The sequence below is a fragment of the Castanea sativa genome, chromosome 1, assembly GCF_040712315.1.
Source record: "Castanea sativa cultivar Marrone di Chiusa Pesio chromosome 1, ASM4071231v1".
Lineage (NCBI taxonomy): Eukaryota > Viridiplantae > Streptophyta > Magnoliopsida > Fagales > Fagaceae > Castanea > Castanea sativa.
Window position 1 is genome coordinate 81968507 of NC_134013.1, and position 25236 is coordinate 81993742.

The 25236-nt window shown below is 34.8% G+C and overlaps 1 protein-coding gene across 1 annotated transcript; it reads left to right on the forward strand.

Moving 5' to 3' along the window:
- Positions 1-17920: 17920 nt before the first annotated feature.
- Positions 17921-18749, forward strand: LOC142635472 (uncharacterized). Its single transcript, XM_075809620.1, has 2 exons — positions 17921-18199; positions 18366-18749. The coding sequence occupies exons 1-2, from the start codon at positions 17921-17923 to the stop codon at positions 18747-18749; spliced, it is 663 nt and encodes a 220-aa protein (XP_075665735.1).
- The last annotated feature ends 6487 nt before the right edge of the window (positions 18750-25236 follow it).

The following is a 25236-nucleotide window of genomic DNA, read 5'->3' on the forward strand; positions in this document are numbered from 1 at the left end:
CATAGGGACAGTTAAAGTTTCCACTACACTCACTCTCACCAATGTGCTTTGTGTGCCATCTTTCAGTTTTAACTTGATTTCAATTAGTCAGCTCACAAAAGCATTTTTTTGTTGCTTGATTTTTCTTGGAAATTGTTGTTTCATCCAGGACCTGGCTCATTGGAGCACGATTGGTCTGGGTAGAGAAAGCAAAGTGTTTTACTTGTTGCAGCAAAACTTTACTCAAACTTCTCCTTTTTCAGCTTTTGCTACACAATCTGTCTCTTCCACCTCTTCAGATTTATGGCACACTCGTTTAGGTTACCCTTCTCTTTCAAAATTGTCAATGTTAAATAAGTTTGTACCTTTTGTACCTACAAATAAATCACAGTGTTGTGATATTTGCCATTTTGCTAAGCAAAAGAAACTTTCATTTCCTACTAGTAAACATGTTTCTATCTCTCCTTTTGATCTTGTACATTGTGACCTTTGGGGACCTTTCTTTAAGGCAACTAATGAAGGTTATAGGAATTTTTTGACAATTGTTGATGATTTTTCTAGATGTACTTGGGTGTATCTTCTTAAACATAAATCAAAAACTAGATCCTTGATTCCTCAATTTGCTGCTTTGATTGAAACTCAATTTGGTCAGAAATTAAAATGTATTAAAATTGATAATGGAACTGAATTTTACTTGAGGGATTTTTTCAAAAACAATGGAATTTTGCATCAGTTATCATGTGTTGATACCCCCACAGCAAAATGCCATTGCTGAAAGAAAACATCAACATATTCTTAATGTGGCTAGAGCCTTGCACCTTCAATCTCAAGTTCCTTTATCATATTGGGGTGATTGCATTTTAACTGCAGTGTATTTGATTAATAGAACCCCTTCCAAACTTTTGCATAACAATACTCCTTATGAAATGCTTTTTAACAAACCACCTTCTTTTGAACACTTGAGATGTTTTGGCTGTCTATGTTTTATTTCTAGTTTACCTCACAATAGACACAAATTTGCATCTAGAGCTCAAAAGTGTGTTTTCTTAGGTTATCCTCATGGCATTAAAGGCTACAAGGTTTTAGATTTGGATTCTAATTCCATACACATTTCTAGGGACATAGTTTTCTATGAACACATATACCCTTTTGCTCAAGCTTCTCCCTCTCTTCCAACTCTTAAGTGTTTTGATTTCCCCCACTCTAGTTCTGATAATGGACTCTTTTGTTCATCTCCCTCTTCTTATCTGCCACCCAATTCCTCAGCTGATATTTCAATTCCTTCAGCATCTACTTTGCAGCCTATTTTGGAAAATTCAGCTTCTGCACAACCTATTTTAGATATTTCAGCTTCTGCACCACCTGTTTTAGAAAATTCAGCTTCTTTCCTCCCTATTTCAGATCCTATTACTTCTATTGACTCCACCCCATCTGGTTCATCTGATATTGTCCTTACTCCCACATCATCTCCATCTTTTTGTCCTAGGAGGTCTACTAGACCACATAATCCTCCAGCCTACCTCACAGATTACTCTTGTAAGACAGTGGTCTCTAAACCTGCTCCAGGATTACCTTAGAACATTTCAGATCATCTCAGCTATGAGTCCCTTGGCAGCACCTTTTATTCCTTTGTTATGTCTGTCACTGCCACCCCTGCAGAGCCTGCTTTCTTTCATCAAGCAGTGCAGTCTGCTAAGTGGAGGGCAGCTATGGACAAGGAAATTGCTGCCCTTGAACAGAATAACACTTGGACCCTCACTCCATTGCCTCATGGTAAGATTCCAATTGGTTGCAAATGGGTGTATAGGATTAAGTATAATTCTGATGGCACTATTGAGAGATACAAAGCTAGACTAGTTGCCAAGGGGTATACACAAAAAGAGGGTTTAGACTATTCAAAAACTTTTTCTCCTGTTGCAAAATTTGTTTCTGTTCGTATGGTTGTGGCCTTGGCTGCTGTGAAAGGCTGGTTTTTGCATCAAATGGATGTAAACAATGCTTTCCTTCATGGTGACTTAGTTGAAGAAGTTTACATGTCCTTACAACCTGGCTTTCACAGCAAGGGGGAGAATCAGAATCTAGTCTGCAAGTTGAATAAAAGCTTGTATGGTTTGAAACAAGCTTCTTGGAAATGGTTTGAGAAGTTTTCTACAACTATTTTAAGCATTGGTTTTGTGCAATCAAATGCTGATTATTCCCTTTTTACACACTCTCAAGGTTCTTCTTTTACCATCTTGTTAGTATATGTGGATGATATTTTGTTAACAGGTAATGATCTTGATTGTGTCACTAAGTTGAAACAGCTTCTTGACAATAAATTTGGTCTGAAGGATTTGGGATCATTGAGATATTTTCTTGGTCTTGAAGTGGCTAGAACAGATAAAGGGATAAGCCTAAATCAAAGAAAGTATGCTTTAGAAATACTCAATGACACAGGTGTTTTGGGTTGCAAACCTAGTAAGCTTCCCATGGAGCAAAATCTAAGATTGTCCAATTATGAAGGAACACCTCTTGCTAATCCAGGTCAGTATGGAAGACTCATTAGAAGACTTTTGTATTTAACATTATCCAGGCCTGACATCACCTATGCAGTGCATAGGTTGGGTCAATATGTTGCATTGCCTAGAGAGCCACACATGATAGCATTGAACAAGGTACTTCAATATATTAAGGCCTCACTTGGTAAAGGGATCTTCTTCTCTAGTAGTTCAGATTTGCAAATCAAATCCTTTTGTGATGCAGACTGGACTGGCTGCCCAGATACCAGGAGATCATTAACTGGGTATAGTGTGTTTCTTGGAGATTCTTTGGTTTCTTGGAGATCAAAGAAGCAAGGGGTAGTTTCTAGATCATCAGCAGAGGCTGAATATAGAGCCATGGCCACAGTAGCTTGTGAGATAACTTGGGTTTTACAATTGCTCAAGGATTTGAAAGTTCATCATCCAAGAGCAGCTATGGTTTTCTATGATAATCAAGCAGCACTTCATATAGCTGCTAATCCAGTATTCCACGAGAGGACAAGACACATTGAGGTAGATTGTCATTTGATAAGAGAAAAGATACAAGAAGGAATGATTAAAACCTTTCATGTTGCTAGCAATTCACAAGTGGCAGACATTTTCACTAAAGCTTTGGGAATATCTGCTTTCAATAGACTAGCAGCAAGGTTGGGACTTATTGATATTTTTGTTGCAAAAACCTTGAAGTTTTGTTCACAAGATCAAGTTACTGAACGAGTAGATGTTCAGAACTTGAGGGGGAGTGCTGAAACTGAAGCAAGACACCTGCAGAATCATTTAAAGAAAACGACATCGTTATCTGTCAAAGGAAAGCAGCAACTACAGAGGAAAAACGCAATTGTATTGTTAAATGAAACTTTAGTTGCTGGCACGTGATTCAGGCAATTGGATGGACACGTGTTGTAATTTTATTTGTTTTCCCTTTCAGCTATTAGATTACCTTCTGTTTTTAGTTAGTTAACTTGCTTAATTCTCGCCTAATCTTCAGGGCTTGTGTAACTGATTGCTAAGATGTATAAATCGCAAATCAGTGTGTAATTTTATTTAGTTCCTTTCATTTACTCTGTGAATACAAGTTTTCTTTAAGATAATATCTCTTTTCTTCTAGAATCTTTCTTTCTCAACATATACGCCAAAGAAAGTTTTATTTTATTTTATTAGGAACATGATTTGTTATCAACAGTGTGGCCGATACCGTACCGGTACCGGCCGTACCGGTACACTTCTATATTGTACCGGAAAAAATACCGGCCGTACCGGTCGCGTACCGGCCATACAGGCCAATTTCAGGTAATACCGGCCGGTACAGAAAAAAGCTTTTTTTTTAGTTTTGTAATTTTTGAATTTTTGTAAAGGTATAATGGTAACTTATTTACATTAACATCTTAGTATTATTTGTTTTCTTAGTATGCAATGAACAACTAAGTTTTCTATTTTTTATATTGTGTTTTTTTTCTTTTATTTGATACTAAAGTCTAAAACTATGAATAATTTGTTTTAAATTGAGGTAATGTTTTATAATAAACTTTTATATTTACTATAATATAAGTGAAATATTATATGTTTATAAACATGGTTCTAGAGATTTTGGTATGTGTGTGTGTGTGTGTGTGTATATATATATATAAAATAGCGGTAAACCCGAAACGGTACACTGGTATTGACCGGTATCCGAAATATATCGTACCGGTGGCCAAACCGGTACAGCCTCCGGTACGGTATTGACTTCCTTGGTTATCAATGGTATGTGCGCCTAATTCATTTATCAAGATCAATCAAATTGTACATGCGCCTAATTCAAGGTCACTCATTTGCCATCCGTTAATCATTTTTCATTTGTCAAGTTCAATCAAATGGTATGTAATATATAGGTAGCACACTAATTCAAGGTCACTCCTAACTCCTAAGTCATCTAATAATGATTGTAAAATGAATAACAACGAATATGCCCTTTCCGTAATTGTGAGGAACAAGTAAATGATTTTCATTAGTTAAGCTAAGTCGGAATTTGAAATTTGTCTTTTAACCGGCAGAACTAATAATTAAAATAAAATCAATCAATCAAATTTGGGGCACTACTTTCATTATAAGCCAATATAAAAAGGGATTTAATATTTGTGGAAGGATGACCAAACTCCAAATCACATCCACCAGACAAACAAGTTTTTCTAGGAAAATCCACCACATGAGAGAGTAGCCAATTAATTACAGATAAATTGTAAGAATAAAAGTAAATTAACAGGCCAATTCCGATAAATTAAAAGTCCAAGTGGTTTTCCTTTGTTGTTGAAATTTTTACGATTCTTTTTTCCTTTGCACCATCACCATGTATTATTTTCACTTTTTTTTTTATTATATAAAATAACTATGAAAAAATAAATAAATATACACATGATATATTCCAATTTATGGAAAATAAAATAGAAAACAAAAAATATGATAGAGAATTTGTTTTCGTCCTATATTTTTGCCATAAACAAAAATTTTCTATCTCATTTTTTATATTCCACTTTATACTCCAATCACAATTTCTATGCATCATGATTTTTTTTTTCTATTTTAAATTTTGGTAATTTTATAAAGAAAGAGAAAGGAGTATGTGAAAAGTTGTAATTAGTGGAGTACAAAGTAGAATAGAAAAACTGAGACATTATTTCATTTTTTTCATTAGCCTTGTATTCCATTTTAGAATGTCACAACTCACAAAATATATTCCCATTTGGAAAGTTAGTAGACATAAAATTGATTACTTCTCTAAATTACCCCTTACTTTATTTAAATACCACTATTTCACTAAAGGTTAAATTAAATAATGTAATTTTAGAAATCTATGTCTTCTTTTATCTGAAGACAATGTTAGGATTTGTGCTCTAAAATCCAATTTATTGTCATATTTTAAGTAATTAATTATATGAGACTATTTGTAGATGAGCTAATTGGACATTATCATATAGTTCTTGAGATGTATTGTATGCGATCAATGTGATTTAGTTACAAAAGATATAAATCACAAGTTCCTTGTAAACTAAAAAACGTAGTTTTCATCCCCTTCCCCTATATATGTGTGTGTGTGTGTGTGTGTGTTTATCAAAAAAAAAGAAGTAATTCTTAGTCGGTGATGAGATCTATTGTTTCATTTGTGAAGACTATAAGGCCTAGAGTGCAATTATATTTTTATAGTGGTACTTGCTATATAATTATTAGTAACTTTGGCATGTCAAAGAACTAATGGTTGCCTAAAACCATGGGAGTTAGAGCCTTATTTGTCCATTTGGTCCCAACTCAAGTCACATACTAATACACAATTGCGTTTGCCCAAAAAGGCAAGTCTAATTAAATAATCAATTGGTTATTTAATAAGAGCTATTAAATAAAATGGCTACCTAAACAGTTAAAATGTACATACAATTAAAATGTAAGAAAACAGTTTTCTCTTGTATCTCTCTTCAAATAAACTTTTCATAACACAAGAAACAGAACTTGTTATGGTCAGCATGAGGTTAGTTGCGAGAAGCTGTTACAAATGAGTGTACTTTAGTTAAGAGGTTACTGACGTGTCAAAGCTGTGCTGATGTTTAATGGATTGATGTGTAATAATGTGTTGTAATTGAGAAAGTAGTTAGTTAGTTAGCTGGGAATAGTAGAATTGAGAAAGTAGTATGTTCGTTAGTTTGCTAGGAATACTAGAATTGGTTACAAAAATCTCCCAACTGAATTTAAAGTACTTACTTAGTTAGCTAGGAATACTTGAATTAATTAGTTGTCTAGGAATACCAGAATTCTTACAAATAGCGAACAAATGAATTGTATAAAGGGGAACAAGGATCCCAATAATGGAATCATTGAAGAATTAACCCAAACCAGTACCTAATCTCTCTTATCTCTTCCACACTTCCTGGAGGCTGGGTTGGCCTCTAATTCAACCCAAACTATCTTCCTCTACTACTTAATCCTTATAATGATTTCAATAAAAAATACAAAAAATTGATTGAGAGACCACACATCTTGAGCTTCGAGTGGAATTAGGGCAAAGGTAGAAGGTTTTCTAAGATTGATCTTCTACTTTATTTTTTAGAATCACCACATTAAGGTATGCTTTGTATTCTTTGTTGTAGAATTAAAAATTGTATGTTATCTCTCATGAATGAATAAGATCCTTGTGTTGCTTATGCTATATTATTGTATGTGATGCAAAACTATGTTTTCCAATAGACAAGGCATAACACTATTGATGACTTTGATTGGAGTGAAAATAGGAAAGAAAGAAAATGGAGGAGAAAAAATAGGAGAGATTTAAGGTGGAAAGGGTGTTTGGTTGGAGTGATTTGGGAGGAGAGAAAATGTTGGACTCGATTGTTTTCTTCCTGAGCCTACCACTTTTCAGCCCTCCAAATTGGGGATAAAATGGGGAAGAGAATAGGTTGGTATGTCCACCAATCTATTTTGTTTTTTCTTTCATTTTATGGGTTATTTGTTAAATTTTTGACCTGCTTATTTTATTCGAAAATAAATTTTTTTTTTGTATAAAAAAAATTCTTGTAATAGGGGCATGAGAATAAATTTGCCAAACACAAATAAGAAGAACTAAAATCTCTTCTATCTCCCTACTTTTCCATCATCTTTCCACTTTTCTATCCTCTCACTTTTCTATCTCCAACCAAACAAATCCTATGTGTTAAATGACATTCCTTTATAAAACCAGATTTTCTAAGCCAAACTTAAATAACTTGGTTTGCCTTAAGCTCTCAATTAAATGATTTAGTATATTCTTGGTTTGCGGTAATCTCTCAATTAAATGGTTAAGCATTGAACAAATGGGCCTATAAAATTAAATGTAAACTTTGCTCATTTTATCTTAACCTCTAAATTAAATGAGTGAGAGTAGCACCAGTGGCATGGCAGTTGACACATTTTTGTCAACTAAAAAATCATTAGATCCCCTTCCCCTATATATATATATGTGTGTGTGTGTTTCTCAACAAAAAAAAAAAAAAAAAATCATTAGATATTCCCAAAATACAATGACATAATATTTCCTCTTTTTGGATAATTTTAATTAGCAACATCCTTAATTACGTGAGAGAGAAAAATACTATGTCACTATAGTTCTAGATTACTGGATAATTATTATTGTAACCCTACGAGAGATCTCTTGTGATGCATTTATGATACTGTGCTGGCTTATTAACTAAGTTCTGATCTAGGTATCAGTTGGCTTGCTGGAGGGTCCAATGGTGTTCCAAAGTGTAGTCCTTTTTCTCTTCATGTCCTTACTCATTTTCTCTTCAACCATCACCACTGCCATTGCTACCTTGCCAAAACAACAAGCGCTAGATCGAATTTCAGCACTGCCTGGACAACCACCAGTCACATTTTCTCAATTTTCAGGCTACGTTACGGTCAACGAGCAACCTGGACGAGCTCTCTTCTACTGGTTGACAGAAGCCACTGCTTTTCCTGAAAAGAAACCTCTTGTTCTTTGGCTCAATGGAGGTTAGTTTAGCTTCTTTCTCACTTTGTTTTAATTTCCATCGACTACTATTCTCCTGTAATTCTAGGGTGGTAGTCTAGCTCTACTAGGAATGAATTACAATGTATCCATCTTGTAGCACTCTAAACAACATTTATATAGGAAACATGAATTACAGGGGATTTTTTTTTTTTTTTTTTGGGGGAAAACCTATAAAGTAGAACTTCAGAAAAACATTCCATTTGAAGCAAAGACAAGAATTAATTAGAAGCCATGAATTAATAAGCATTCAGAAGTCACTAATGGTATGATGATATGTTTCTTTCATTTACTTTTGGGCTCCCAGTATTAAAAAAAAAAAAAAATCAAAACAAAACAAAGAGTTACAAATTACGTTCGGAAAAAAAAAAATAGAGTTTAAGAAAATAAAAATAAAGAAGAACAATTAAAAAAAATAAGTGTAAAGAATACAACAATTTTCACCACCTTTTGCACAATTGATTTAAATGAAATATGATATGATTGATGATATTAATAGTGAATTTATATGAAAGTGATATTATACCAATTACAATAATTTGCCATATGTGAAAAATGACTAAGAAAATTATTGCCTCCTAACATTACTTGCTATAAAAGTTGTTACTATCTACTTGTGTAGTCTTTGATGGTTGAATAAGAGATCTGAGGTTCAATTCTTATCTACACCAAAAATTGATTGGTGTCTTGGTTTGATGATAAAGAACTATCATCAGGATCTCTCAACAAAAAAAAAATACTTGGGTTTAAATAGTATAAGTCAACATCAATAACAATAAAACGTGTCACTATCTAATTGTGTTTAAATAATGGAGATCGACATCAGAATTAATATAAAGATATATAGCATAATAACATTTTTATTTTTTATTTTTGAGAAAGAGCATAATAACAATTAGTAATGAAAAGGGAAGGTCATAACCTCATAGGTGAGGTGCTTCAATGTGGATTACTAAAGAGACACAAATAATATTTTTGTGAAAAGGTTGTACATAGCTATAGATACTCATAAATAAAATTATTTAAAAATAAAAAAGTAGAAAGGTTATACGGATATTATGTAGTGAAATTCAAAACTACATACCCAGTTCGTATTCTGTTATCCTTCATGTGAAATGTTAGCAAATGCTTTAAAGGAATTAGTTTTAAAATATTTTTAGAAACTTTTTATTAGAAAAAAAAATGTAATTAATTTTTTTGATTGGTTTTTATATTTCCTATAAAAGTGGTGTAAAAGATTTACTAAAATTATTTATTCACAATTTTCCTAAGTGCATTCCTTAACAAGACACATCTTTCATTACTAACTTGTAACTGTACTCCCCATCAAAAAAAAAAAAACTTGTAACTGTACTCAAATTAAGCTACTTAAAATTAAGCTACTTTGTTATGTACCTTCCACATAGCTTAACTTTACAAAAGATTGAGATAGAATCATCTAAATATTAATTATACATTGCGTAATAGTGTAGGGCCAGGTTGTTCATCGGTGGCATTTGGAGCATCGGAGGAAATTGGGCCATTTAGGATTAACAAGACTGGTTTATCTCTTTATCTCAATGAGTATTCATGGAATAGAGGTAACAACCACTATTCAAATAATTAATATTCAGTAAGTTGGTAAACCTTTATCTTTTCAAATTTGTGGCTGAAATCTATCATGTGTTTACTTTTTGTGCTTACAGAAGTAAATCTTTTATTTCTTGAATCGCCTGCTGGTGTTGGTTTTTCGTACATAAATACAAGGTCCGATCTGAATGATACCGGAGATAAACGGACTGGTACTAGATTATGATCATTTTACTATTATTATTTGATTACCATAAAATTATGTTGTAAGTGAATTCTACGCGTTAACAATTTTGTGACACAGCTGAGGATGCCCTAGTATTTCTAATTAGATGGATGTCAAGATTTCCACAATACAAACATCGAGAATTCTACATTGCTGGGGAGAGCTATGCTGGTGTGTGTGTGTGTATATATATTATGAGTAATTCTAAATAATCATAAGCTAATCTTTTTATTCTTTCTATAGGGCATTATGTTCCCCAGTTGGTAGAGAAAATTGTAGAATATAATAAGGCACTCTTGCAACCAGTCCTCAACCTTAAAGGATTTATAGTAAGTAATAGATAATTAACACAAAATTGAACACCAAGTTTAATCATAACTCTAATTAAAGATTTTCATTCAAATTATGCAGGTGGGAAATGCTCTATTTGATCAGTACTATGACGAAATTGGAAAAATGGAATATTGGTGGAGCCATGCAATGATATCTGATAGAACATACCAATCAATTCTCAAGAATTGCAATTTCAGTGTGTCACAATATTATTACTTACAACCATGTGTTGAACCATTTTATCATCTCATTAAGGAGCTTGCAAATGTAGATCAATCTAGTATTTATACACCACCTTGCTTGGCATCGCGTGATAAATCTATGAGCACTGTAAGGTTCAAAAATACTCTATTGCGTCGAAGGCTTTCTGGGTACGATCCATGTACTTCAAATTATGCTGAGAAGTATTATAATCGGCCGGAAGTGCAAAAGGCAATGCATGCAAATGTGAATGGAATTCTTCGCAACTGGACTGAATGCAGGTTTTCTATTTATTGAGTCAATAGTTTTTGTTTATGTATTTAATTTTTAATAATTCGATAATTGGGAAAGAGTGATTTGAACCTGAACATCTTCATTAGAAATATTAAAGAAAATATCAGTTGAACTATAAGACTATTAACTTTGTTTGTTTCTAAAATTGGAAACATAATCCTAAGCGTTTGATGAATGCATCTAATTCCTATATATACTTCTCTATTGTGCAGTACTGATTTCGGACTCACTAAAGACCTAATTTGGAAAGATTCTGAATTTTCAATGTTGCCAACATACAAGAGGTTGTTTACTACTGGTTTACGAATCTGGGTTTTCAGGTAAAAGGTTTTAAATCCTAAGGATAACAATTTTTATAATTAATTAAAGTAATATCGATTTTATACTGACATTACTTATATTAATATACATTACAATATTTGTACCCTAAACGTTGAAGCTTTTATAAATAGATATGAATAAATAAATTATTAATCACAATGCATGAGAGACTATAAAACTTAGCAAAGATTTCACCGTTGTCTCAGTTTTTTTCCCCTCCTTGAAAACAAAAATAGAAATATGATTTCCCCAAAGTATTTTTGGCTAGTGTAAATAGTGTTCCTGGGAAGTACACGGGAAGGGCAAGTTGTTTGTTGTCTACTGGTCCACATGTTTAAGGTTCTATTGGGGAACTTCTCCATCAGAATTTTCTTGGGTTTTGTGCTCTAAATTGTTGCCAGAGATCAAAATTTGTACCTTGGTACTCACGGCAAGTTATTTTTGGCCGGTGACCAGCATTGGGCAACTTACAACTACTAGTGACAAGACAATATTGAGACGCTACAACAATGAACAAAAAGACTATGAGTCTGTTTGTTACTGTTGTTTAAACAACAATTTTTAGTATTTAAACAATATTACACGTATTTTTACACGCTTTTTCACCTATACATATTTTAAAAAAATATAAACAACATTATTAAAAATCTTTTACCAAACGGGCCTTATATTTAAGAAAAGCTATGTGAATAAAATTTCGACAGGACCCACAAATGAAGAAGAACAATTCTCTAATCTGCTTTTTGATTCAATAACATGCGCATTGTAAAACTATGTGTACTAGGTTATGGCCTATTAAATCATCTTCTCCGACCTGATATTTGACACAGTTTCCACACAAAAAGAAGCACTCTACTAAAACTCGTAGGCCTCTGAGTCTCTGAGCAATTGAAAGTCGTTGATAGTGATCTGGACAATGTCCTTACGTAGTTCAATTGTCCTTGCCCTTTTGTTGAAAATCTATTTCACAATGTCTACTCACAGAACATCCTATTGAAAATTTAACCCCATTTCTTTTCTTTTTCACCATAACATTTGGAAAAACTTTAAGATCACAAAATTTGCCACAAATTTTTGCCAAAACTGCTATGTGGCTGAATATGAATGGTGAAAAAAAATTATAGGTCTATTTGAAAGCAACATGCAGTCAATTACAATATGCCAGAAAGATCTAATTTTTTAAGGCAATTGCTTTTATGTTGATGCAGTGGGGACACAGATTCAGTGATTCCAGTGACTTCCACTAGGTTATCACTCAGGCATCTCAATCTGACCATTAAAACTAGGTGGTATGCGTGGACCGCAGATGATCAGGTAATTAAACACAATTTCATACCAAAAATCAATCAAAACCTCCAACACACTAACAAAAATATAGAGATAGGTAGATAAAAATATTCTCAACGAAATGCTACAATAATCTGAAAATTAAACTTCTTTATAGGTAGGAGGATGGACAGAGGTCTACGATCAGCTAACTTTTGCTACAGTGAGAGGGGCTGGCCACATGGTTCCAATATTTCAACCCAAGCGAGCGCTAGTTCTTTTCAAATCTTTTTTGGCAGGGAAGGAATTGCCAAAATTACCTGGATATGATCAGTAAAGAAAATTGATTATGGAATTGCCAAAATTACTTGGATATTATAACTGAAGAAAATTGATTATCTTTGCGCAACTTAATTAAGTGTAATTGTTTCATGATTCGTATTGATTACAAATCCAAAACTAGTGTTTCTCTATATGGAACAAGATCCTCTCCATTTGAAGTCACAAATCCAATAAATAAAATCTTAACTGTGGCATTTTTACCAGTGGCTTCCCTACGTTGCATGCCATTTAGAAACCAATGGAGTAACCCAATTCAATCCTCAATTAAGGACCAAAAGCATATTTAATTTTTCTTTAAAGCCATTCCACATATTATGAAAAAAACACATTACTAGCACCTGGAAAATGGAGGACAATTTCTACAACAAATCTAACCGAATAAAGGAAATGACATCCTTCACAATTTTAGGAAGACATGCACAGGTAAATTAGCTGCACACTAATTACAAAGATCTCTACTTTTCAATTTGAAAAGAACATTTCTGGATTCAATGTCATAGTATAAGCAAGTAGTCCCGCCTTGGTATGTAATCGTATACAAAATTAAAGTGTATCTCAGATACCAGTGTGAGATGAAGAAATAATTACTCTAAACCCTCACCGACGCCTGGACGTACGCATTCCCAAGCTCTGAGAAAGATCACTCATCCTCTCCTTCATGGCCTAAAAAATATAAAAGCTGAGACTTTCGGTTTTATAGCTGAAAGCTCAATAATCTAATGACTAGAGCTAGTTTAGACCCCTAATTCTTAATTGCGGCTTGATTAATTGTAGGTTTAACACACTTAATGTGGAATATACGTTATTAGAAAATTAATTAATCAAAGCATTCAACAATTGTATGGATGAAAAAATAGATGCAGTGCTAAAAGGTAAAAGGTAGTAGAAAAAAGAGACTCAAACCCAAGGTAACACAGTGATATGTTATCAAAGAGAAAAATCTAAAACTCGGCGTAAAAACCTCTTCGCGGCCAGGGACGGACTTATGATTTTAAGTTAACGGGGCTGGAGTATAAAGAAAGAAAGAAAAAACTCCAAGTAGGCATCCATATAGTATTAAAAAAATATATAAATACACAAAATCGTTATTTCTAAATACATTAAGATGCAATCATCTACCAACAAAGACAAAAACAGAAATAAAATAATGTTTATTTTAATACTAGGATGTTTAGGATTTTTTATTGTTTTTTGTTAAAGTTAGAGCATTCACAGTGGTAGTGTTAAAATTTTTAGCTTTTAACACCTCAAAAAACTACTTTATCTATTTTACTACCTCACTTTGCAATACATCCAATATCAAATGTTTTATTTTTTATCACTTTGTTTAAACTAATATAAACAACTCGTTAAAATAATAAAGGAAGAAAGAGAATTTGAGTTTTTTAATTGAAGGAAGAGATATAATCTTAATAAAATATTGTATTTTATTTTTAACAATTTGCTATATAACAATTTGCTATAATCAATTGGTATTTATATTAGTTTACTGTAGTGGCAAAATATTTAGCCTTAGTTTCTTCAATAACACATTATTTTTTGATTCTTTGGTGGTAAAATAGTTTTTTTTTTTTTGCTAAAATATAATCACCATTGTGAATGTTTTTGTTAAGTTTTTGGGTTAGATAGTCGCTATTTGGGTTAGGCTAGCTAGGTTGATTGGGGAGGAGGCCTAAGATTTTGGAAGGGGGGCCTAACTTCAAAAATAAAATATATAATAACTATTAAAAAAAATTGGACCTAGGGGAGGCTCGGGCCCCTACCTGGGTCCGTCCCTGTTTGTGGCCTTCCAAACTAAAATGATCCACTAATGAATAAGTTGGATCACAAGGAAATCAAAAAGACATTCCAAGCTTAATCTACCAAAAGTACTTGAGCCTTCCAAACTCTAGCTACCAACAAACTTCATCGAGCCATGTCTTCACTAACTTCCCAGATCCTGCAATAGTGCCCGATTGCACTGCCAAGCCTCACCTTCATATTTTGGCAAAGACCCAATGCTTCCCAAGCTCCAAAACACTCTTTACACTCTGAATATGTGTGACTTGTATTTGGGTACAAATATCCTCTCAATATATGACAATGGGAGAGGGGAAGAAAAAGAGACTACAAAGGAATTCTCACTTAATGATAAGTGGCTCTCTCTAAAAGGTGGGTGTTGTAGAAATCTCTTTAGGGTTTTCTTTTGAATAGCTTCCCAATAATTTTATGAGCTATGAAGGTATATATATTATAAGTGAAGGATAGGAAAGTCACACATAAAAATCCAATTGGTCAATGCATCTTGTGAGTTGGTCAAGTTGCAAGATGCACTAACTCTTGAACTTCCACATGTGCTCCTCATATAATCTTTTGCAGGTGCTAAGTCTCGAGCCAATCACGAGATCAACTATCTTGAACAATCTTCACCAACTTAATACTAAACCCATTATAATTAAATCCCACAAAATACAAGGAAATAAATTAATGAAATTACACCACTTTTTTTTATGGAATAACGCCAACATAAATGTTATGTAAAAACCATAACTTTACAATAGCAATTAGCAAAGGTGGAAGAAGAGTTTCAAATACAAAAAATTGAAATTCTCATGACCTGGACAGTATTCTGATGTGCATCCTTGTATGCGTCAGTAACTAATAGCGAAAGTTTCTGCACATAGTATCCCATATAGTATCCCATCCATCATTGTAATCAGAACTCCAAACCAATTAGACACTTTAAACTATTTCCTACATTCTTTGAAGATTCTTCACAACTGGAAGGGTGATGGAACCGCATATTGACCAATTATATAGTTTTCCTCTTTTCTAAATATATATCCAAGATATGCACTCTAGAACAATTGGATCATTTCATAGGCATGTTTCTTAGCCTAAACATCAAATGGTTGAGCATCATTAGATAGTTATCAAGATTTTTTTTTTTTTGTTAAGTGTTACCTTGAATAATTTTTACTAAAGGGAATAAAGGATATTGACAAGGTCAAATTCCACTTTCTGCAAACCCCCACCCCAATAAAAGGAGCCCGCTAGGGAGAGGGAAAGGCCAGTCGCCAGGCCATCAAACCAAACTAGAAATTCCCCCTAACAGTCTTCCCAAACTTCTAACTTTTATATCATATAGTACTTACATAGTTTCAATTAAAATATGTATACATGCTATTATAATAACAATTCAGCTAAATGGAATTGGACCGGTAATAGCAATGACCATGCCCTTATGTGTACAAGGACAAGATAGTGAAAATGCAAAGACCCAATTCCTACAAAAGTTTTCAATAAACAAGAACACCTCATCCAAGATGAAGTATATTCCTTCAGGGTTCATTTGGTTGTCTCAATGGATTTGAGTGATTCTATTTGCTTGTGTATAGAATGTAATCAAGAAGTCCACATTCCAAACCAATGAGGGGGAGGGGGGTTGGAGGGGAATTGTTCCATGATTTCTGAACAATGGACCGTCCATTCTCTTAAGCTGATGAGTTATTTATGGCCTCCCTTGTGATGGATTTTGATGGTGAACTAATGATCGGGCCATCTCCAATTCGTTCACAAGAGTCATCCAGAGCAAGTACGGTCAACCTAAAATAAGAAGGTCATCCATAGTCAAACGGTCGTCCGTGGGTAGAAGGGTCGTCCATGATGAAAACACCTGGACGATCCCTCAACACTTAGGAAATTTCAGAAAGGATTTATGTACGAAAGCTAATAATTTGGACCATGTTCTACTATTTTGAAGTATGAGCAAAATCCTTGTTTATCGTTATAACTTCCCATTAAGTACTTAACTTTCAATGGCAGTTGTAGAAGATAAGATTAAACATTCGTAACTTCTATAGCAGTTGTAGAAGTTAAGTCTGAACCTTCTAACTTCCACACACGTGGAGGAAGTTACTAAAACAAGTAACAACTCCAAAGCCCACTATATAAGGACTCATCTACATCAAATGATGGTAAGTTTTCACTACTCCTAAAAAGTTAGAATTCTTGAGTCGTAGAGAAAAAACTAACTTAAGCATTGGAAGGTTCTTGGCTGGTTCACCCCAGTCTCCTTTGATCTTGTGTCTTTTTCTTTTCAGGCCTTCCAAACAATCGTTAGCCCATTGAAGCCTGGAGCATTTAGCCTATTGATTTTCTGTGTATCATCAGTTGGCGCCATCTGTGGGAAGGAGTTCAATTTGTACATATACAAATTATCTTTCTTAGACAAAAGGCTGTATGGTCCGGACAAGGTCAATGGCCACTAGTTCAAGCCATCAGGAGAGTGGAAACGCTTCTAGTCATCCTAACCGTGATCGCTAGTTAGCACTTGTCATGCAACCGTCTTCCATCCAACAAATGCAGTCCATGGCAGCCACGATGGCAGAGTTAACCCGTCAGAACCAAGAGTTGACTAGGGAGATTAATTTGAGACATCATGAAAGATGCGTGGAAGAACAAGCCCAAAGCCAAGAAGTTAGGGAAGGAGAAAATTCAGAGCATGAGAACCACTCAAGGGGTACCGCTTCACGAAGAGTGCCACACTTAGAGAGGGAGATGGATCAAATGAGGAAGGTCATGGATGAGATGAGGGAGAATAAGAGAAGAGTAAATCCTGTAGAAGACTTGGTTCATCGAACTGATTCCCCCTTCGTAGCTTCCATCAACAATCATCCCTTGCCTTCCAAGTTCAAGATGCATTCCTTGGACTCTTATGATGGAACACGCGATCTGTGTGACAACATTGCAACTTTCAAGACCACATTATCTGATAAGATAATGTGTAGGGCCTTCCCAACCACACTTAAGGGGCCAGCATGAGTGTGGTTCAGCAAAATAACTTTGAATTCTGTTGGTTCTTTTGAGGAGTTGAGTAAGTTGTTCGTCAACAACTTTATCAGAGGACAAAGGCATAAACGCTCCTCGTCCAGCCTGATGACCATAGAGCAATGAAAGTTTGCGGTCCTTCATTACTCATTTCAACAAGGAAGCCTTGACGATAGAGGAGATGGATGACAAGCTGTTGTTAGCAGCCTTCTAAATGGAGTTAGTACAAATTTATTCATTCACAAGCTTTATGAACAAGAACCACAGACCATGGCTGAACTCGTCCATTCAGCCCAAAGCTTCATGAATGCAGAAAACATGATCATCGCCAAAAAGAGGAAGAAAGCAGAACGAATGGAAGCAAAGTTCCCTCATCATCTAGAATAAGGCCCTCGTCCAAAGAAGGCCTGAATAGGAGAGAGGAAGGACAGAGATAGCAAGAAGGCAAGTTCGTCTTTAGGACGAAATCAGCATTACACGCCTTTGAATGTTCCACTTGACCAAGTACTTATGCAAATCAAGGATGACCCATCCTTGAAGTGGCCAGAGAAGATGAAGGGAGATCCCAACAAGCGCAATAAGAACAAGTATTGTTGCTTCCATAGAGATCACGGGCATGACATGGACAAGTGTTATGACTTAAAACAACAGATAGAGAATCTTATTAGGCAAGAAAAGTTGAGGAATTTTCTTGGACGAGATCACAAAGATGAGAAGTTAAAAGGAAAGCTAGAAGAGCCATCATGGCCCCCACTTGGAGAAATAAGAGTCATTATAGGAGGAACCTCAGCAAGGCAGTCTTTTAAGTCAAGGAAGACTTACTTGAAGGTGGTACAAAACGTCCAACTCTCTAGATGACCACCAAGGACGAGGGGAGCATACGAGTAGGCTATTACATTCAGGGATGAGGACGCTGAAAGGGTTCATCACCCACATGACGATGCAATCGTCATCACTTTGCTTGTTGCTGATTATAAAACTTGAAGAGTGTTGGTAGACAATGGGAGTTCAGTGGATCTTATCTTACCCTACATTCCAACAAATGAGGCTTGGACGAGATCAACTTCGTCCAATAAATTCACCCTTGGTAGGATTTGGGGGGATGAAAGTTCAACCCGTGGGTACCATCACATTACCTGTAGTGGTAGGAGCATATCCACAACAAATTGCCAAGGAAGTAAATTTCCTTGTTGTAGACTATTCATCTTCGTACAACGCCATCATCGGAAAACCGACTTTAAATAGTTGGAAGGCAATAACATCTACCTACCACCTATCCATCAAATTCCCAACAGATTATGGAGTAGGGCAAGTGCAAGGAGATCAGTTAGCCACTAAAGAACATTACCTAGCCATGTTGGCTATGGACAAGCATGGGTAGATGATGAGTATAGAGGAGAGAAAGGTTACTGTGGATCCCATTAAAACGATGGAAGATGTTCCTCTAGACGAGGATAATCCTGAAAAGTTTACAAGGATTGGAGCAAGCATAGAGAAGAAGACAAAGCTAGACCTTGTCCAGTTCTTAAAGAAGAGCATTGATGTATTCGCATGGAGTCATGAGGACATGCTAGGTATTGACCCAAGTGTCATTACCCATTGCCTAAACGTGTATCCTTCCTCTAAGCCCGTACGTTAAAAAAAGAGAGTTTTTGCTCCTGAATGAGATAATGCCATTAAAGAAGTCCAGAAGTTGATTACGACAAATTTATTCGGGAAGTTTATTACTTGGACTGGTTGGCTAATGTGATGATGATCAAGAAGGCTAATGGAAAATAGAGGATGTGCATGGACTTCATCGATTTGAACAAGGCTTGCCCAAGGATATCTATCCATTGACACGCATTAACCAGTTGGTGGACTCAACTGCAGGTCATAAATTGCTAAGTTTCATGGACACCTTTTCAAATTACAATCAGATAAGGATGGACAAGGCAGACCAAGAGAAGACATTCTTTATTACCAGCCAAGGCCTGTTTTGCTATAAGGTGATGCCTTTAGGTTTGAAGAACGCGAGGGAAATTTATCAAAGGCTGGTTATGTTGGAAAATCTGGTTTTGTATCTCATATAAAACACACAGCAGAAGCAACAAACATGAATCTATTTCATTTGATGATTAATAATATGCACTACGTAAATTTCAAAATTTAAGAACAAGAGAGCGTACCTTGGTATGATGAAATTCAAAAAAAAAGATTAGAAGTACTTGAGATTACTTTTAATCTTCATTCCAATTCCACTTTACGCCCAAAAAGTGTGGTCTCTTAATCAATTTTCAAGGGAGAATAATTGGGTGGCTTCACTCACACATACACACCATTTCACAATGATGTCTCTTTTTTTCTAATAAAAAATTATGTATGTTTCTCCCTTTATAACTAACTGATTACCTAATTGAGCTGGCCTATTGGGCCTTTCTAATTGGGCTTTAGTGTGTGGCTTGGAATGAGACCAAAATGGACCAATAAGACACTAGCTCTAATGGACCTTGGGCTTTTCTGTCAACTCTTGACAAGTCCAAAGTTACCATTAATTATATTTAATACCACTATATAAATATTATTGTACTCTAGGCCTTATTAATAAATTATATCTCAAGACTTTATTATACATGCAATCCTTTCATAAAATATTCGTAGTAATACAAAGCCATGAATGTAGACTGTCACTTTGAAGATTACTACATCTTTATCCTTGGGTACCTAGTTTAATTCTTTAAGTTATTCATCATATATTTATGAAATCCAATTTCATAAATATATACTTTAGTATCTCTTTACTTAAGTGGTTAGGCCTAACATTCTGAATAACCAAACCCATTAAACTTATCTCAAGGGAATATTTTATATCTCCGTTAAGAGATTATGAATTCCATCTTAAGAATATATGTTCCATCAACACTAAATGTGGCTGCCCAACATACTGAGATTTTGATCGTGACTTTAGATCTCACTCCTGATATATTAAAGCAACCTACACCCTATGATCAGGTCCATTATTCTCTCAGGATTAAGAGTTCATGCAAATAGAAGTTGTGAGATTTGTTATTCATTTAACAATCGTTAGGAGAATAATAAATCTCACAGCAGTCCAGTTCAATATGTTTTAACTCTTAAAATATATCAGCATATCAACTAGAAGTCTCTATTTCCATGATCAAGACAAATCATCTTAGTTGATACGTTATAGTCTTCGCAGATGAAATGCCCAATTCCATCACCGACTACAAACTATAATTCTGAGTTTATAAAAAACTTGTGATTTATATTTTCTGTGACTTTTCACATAAATCACATACTATGCATCTCATGGACTATATGATAATGTCCAAATATTCATGTTACTATTATTTTAGATAATAATAAAACAACTTTATTTATCATAACATTAAGTCGTACATAATGTCATATATAGCATCATACAATAGGATTTAAGGGCACACATCCTAACAGGTTAACCGTATGTTTCGTCCACAGATGAGACGAAACGTGGAAGTTTATGTAAATGATATGTTGGTAAAGAACTTGGATGAGGAAAAACATCTGGACTACCTTCAAGAGACCTTTGATACGCTTAGACGATATAACATGAAATTGAATCTGAGCAAGTGTGCTTTTGGAGTTTCGTTAGGAAAATTTCTTGGGTTCATGGTTTCATATAAGGGAATTAAAGCAAATCCTAATAAAATTCAAGCGGTACTGAATATGGAACCACCAAGGAATATCAAAGAAGTCCAATCTCTCACTGGATAAGTTGCCGCCTTTAACAGATTCATATCTAAAGCTACTGACAAGTGTTTACCATTTTTTAGGGTTCTTAAGAAGGCATTCGAATGGACGGACGAGTGTCAAAAGGTCTTCCAAGACCTCAAGGCCTACATCACAACAACTCCTATGCTGAGCTCGTTTATACCAGGTGAAGAATTATACTTGTATTTGGCAATGTCTCCACATGCGGTAAGCTCAGCATTGATTAGAAAAGAAGGAAAGATATAGAAGCCCATTTATTATACAAGCCAAGCATTGAGAGGAGCGGAGGGATGGTATCCCATCATGGAAAAACTAGCTTTTGCTTTGGTCACGGCTTCCAGGAAGTTAAGACATTATTTTTAGGCTTATGTCATCAACGTCTTGATAGATCATCCACTCAAGAAGGCGATGAACAAGTTGGAAGCCGCAAGACGACTAATCCAATGGGCCATAGAACTTAGTATTGGCAGATTTCAAGTATCAACCAAGAAGCGCGATAAAAGCTCAAATATTGGCAGATTTCATCGTAGAGTTCACTCCCAACCAAGGTGAGCTAGACGAGGTGGACGGAGTTCAGAAGTGGGTCGTCTATGTGGATGGCTCGTCCACATTATATGCAGGAGGAATTTGAGTTATACTAAAATCCTCAGAAGGGGAAAAGTTGAAATATGCCCTCGTCTACAATATCAAACAACCAATAATGAAGTTGAATATGAAACTCTCCTTAAAGGATTGGAATTGGCTAAATCCTTGGGGGCAGAATCAATAGTCGTCCAAGGAGATTCTCAATTGATCATAAATCAAGTGAATGGAATGTGTGAAGCTAAGGAAGACCGGATGAAGAAGTATCTCAGTAAGGTGAAGAGGCTTGTCAAAAAACTTAAAGAAGCCAGTTTTGTCCAAATCCCAAGGGAGGAAAACATGGAGGCAGATATTTTGACAAAAGCAGCTTCAACAGAGGGGGCTATGGACGAGTATGACAAAGTCTAGTACATGCCGAGCATAGATCTTCCAAAGGTATAGCAAATTGAAGGAAAAGAAAATTCGATGACTCCAATAGTAGTTTACCTCAAAGATGAAAGGCTTCTAGAAAATAAGGACGAAGTTAGAAAACTAAAGATGAAACTGCTAGGTATGCCCTTATAGACGAGGTGCTATATAAAAGAGGCTTCTCTCAGCCCTACTTAAGGTGCCTAGATCCGAACGAGTCAAATTATGTATTGAGGGAAGTTCATGAAGGAGCATGCAGAAACCACTCAGGAGCAAGAACACTAGTCCATAAGGTCATTCGTGCAAGTTACTATTGGCCAACTATTTAAGCAGATGCTAAGGCTTATGTTAGGTTCTAAGACCTTAGGGACTAATGTATTAGAACTTCAATGTGTATTGTGTTGGCAAACCATGATCAAAACATTTTGTCTAGGTTTAGACTTGCTCAAAGTTTGGTTTAATGTAAGTTTGGAATCGAGTAGTTGCAGGAAATTACTGTTCTATTTCTGCACGGCTCGATCGATCGAAGGATAGACTCGATTGATCGAGAATCGTGGATCAGGAATTTTCTACAGAATTTTAAGTCGGCCTAAACAGCAGTTCAAGCCCATTAAGGATTAGGGTTTTAGATCTACTTCTCCCACTATATAAAGGAAACCCTAAGCATGTTTTTGAAGGCTTCTAAGAGAGAGAAGAGTATGCCTCTTTTGTATCTAGGGTTTTGTACCCAAAAGCTCTCTAGAGTCTTGTTTTTGTTTATACTGTATGTGTGAATCTTTTTGTGAGATCTAGAGGTGTTTGCCTTCACATATACTTAGGGTTATCAAGAATCAAGATTATGTCAAGAACTTGATGATCATTCAGTTGCTGCATTAAGAGCTTAAAGATATACAAGTGGGAGTGCTTGTACTTGCTGGAGAATCAAAGAAAGAAGGAGTTCGTGGTCTCGGAGCTTACACGTGGTCGTGTCAGTAAGTTTTCTATTGGTGGGTAGCAATAGGATGTTAGTGGTCTAAGCCGCTATTGTACAAACTTTGATTCTTTCATAGTGGATTTAGTTTTACCTTGAGGATAGTTAGGTTAAATTCTCCCCAGGTTTTTTACCGGTTTAGTTTTCCTGAGTCATCATATCATTGTGTTATTTATTTTTCCGCTGTATTGCATGATATGATTATTTTATGTTAACCTACATCTGCTGAATTTGGACTAAGTAATAACTGGGCTAAATAACTAGGTTAATCTGGTTGTTTTAAGGGGTCTAAATTCCAACAAGTGGTATCAGAGTGGGTAGCTTTTTTGTTGTAGATCTTTTGATCTCTGAGCTGATCCTTGACCCCTGTTATCATGGATAATTCTAAGTGTCTTACTGTTTTTTGTTGTGATGATTTGAATAAAAAGGACACTATTGTTTCTGTTGATTTTATTGATGCTTGTGAAACTCTCTGTAAGGAATTATTGAAATCTTTGAAAATTGCTAAGAAATTTAAGGAAGAGTTAAAATTGGCTAATCTTGAAAAAGAGGAATTGGTTGTTAGATTAGATGAATCTAATAAAAAGAATGAATTTTTGAGAAATCAAATTTCCTCTCAAGATGAGAAGATGAAAAGCTTGGGACAAGAGTTAGTTGAATCTAAAGCTAAAATTGAAAATTTGACTAGTACCAAGCCTACTGTTGATAACAGAAGTGTTTCTGTTTCTCTTAAGCCTAAAATTGAAAAAGTTTATATCCCTCCTTTCAAGAGGAATAATAAAGAAAAGACTTATTGTGCTAGGTTAGACAAAAGTAAAAGTTCTGATGTAGACGCTGAAGTTTCTAAACCTATGTCTAAACCTACTGTAAGAGAGCATAAGAAATCTGTTTTTGTGCCTACCTGTCATCTTTGTGGTGTTGTTGGTTAAATTAGACCAAATTGTTCTTTGTTGAGGAAAAAACCAAAATCTGAGACTAGATTTGCTGTTAGGAATACTGATGTTCCTAAATTTGTTCCTGTTTGTCACTTTTGTGGTGTCTCCGGTCACATTTGTCCTAATTGTCATAAATTGAAATTTAAAAATTCTGTGTTTCAATCTAGGATATGTGATGATATTTCTCCTACCATAAGTCTAAATAAATTGTTTCATATGCTTTTGAAAAATTTAAGCGTGTTGGCTTGTGAAAGGAATTTGCAGGATTTTAGTCTTTCTTAGAAGATTGGTGTAATTCCTCAAATACACTCTAGTTCTCATGATTTTTCACCTACAAAGCCGAAGACTTGCGCTATATGGGTGAGAAAAAATTCTCTAAGGTGAGTGTTGTTTACTTGTCCTTGCTTTAATTCTTTCAATAAATTGTGGACATGTTTTCTTTTTGTTTTTGGTTGATTTATTTTCTTAGATTGTTTTTTATTAAAACAAAAAATCCCAAAACGTTGAAAAATTGCAAAAAGACAAATATATTTTATTTTGAGTCTTGTTTTATTTTTCTTGAGGATTACATGAATTATGATATTTCTTTCTTGATTTAGAACATGCTTGACACTGTGGAGAAACTTGAATAGTATGTGTTATATAAGTGCTAAGCTATTTTTGATTTTGTGTGAGAGTGTACTAGTTTGTACATGTGCTCATGGGTCAATTAAGAAATTGATATTTCTTGTTTGTGTACCCTCTATAGCTTAGTTTTGCATTGTCATGCATTGTTTTTGCATTCTAATTATTTAGCATAATGTGTGCTTTTAGTTTTGGTCATAAATTTTTTTAACCATAAAGATTTTTGTGTTTTGTATTACACATCATGAATTTGTAATCAAGGTTGGCCATAGTATTTTTACATAACTTGTTTATGTACTTTGTTTAGCTTGGATGAGCTTATTCTATTGCACTTTACTAGTTTGAGCTTTGTAGTGCATGTTGTGTGGGAAGATATTTACAGTTTTTGGTCACTTTGTCTTGATCTTGAAGTCACATGCCTTTGATTGTCGGACTTGATCTTAATGAGAAAGGCATAAATAACCATCTCACCACTGTTTACTAGCCAATCATGAACACTTTAGTGCATATCGTAGGATTTTGTGCTCGAGAAAGTGTAGCACATGCACAAAAAGGACATAAGGTGTAGCCTTAGTTTAAATGCTTAAATTGGTGTGTAC

What these genes read in the sequence shown, in the direction of transcription:
- LOC142635472 (XM_075809620.1), top strand. Translation starts at nt 17,921, where the DNA reads ATGAAGGGAGATCCCAACAAGCGCAATAAGAACAAGTATTGTTGCTTC. An exon ending in GGAAGACTTACTTGAAGGTG is followed by an intron (nt 18,200 to 18,365) that starts GTACAAAACGTC and finishes GAGTGTTGGTAG; the next exon opens with ACAATGGGAGTTCAGTGGAT.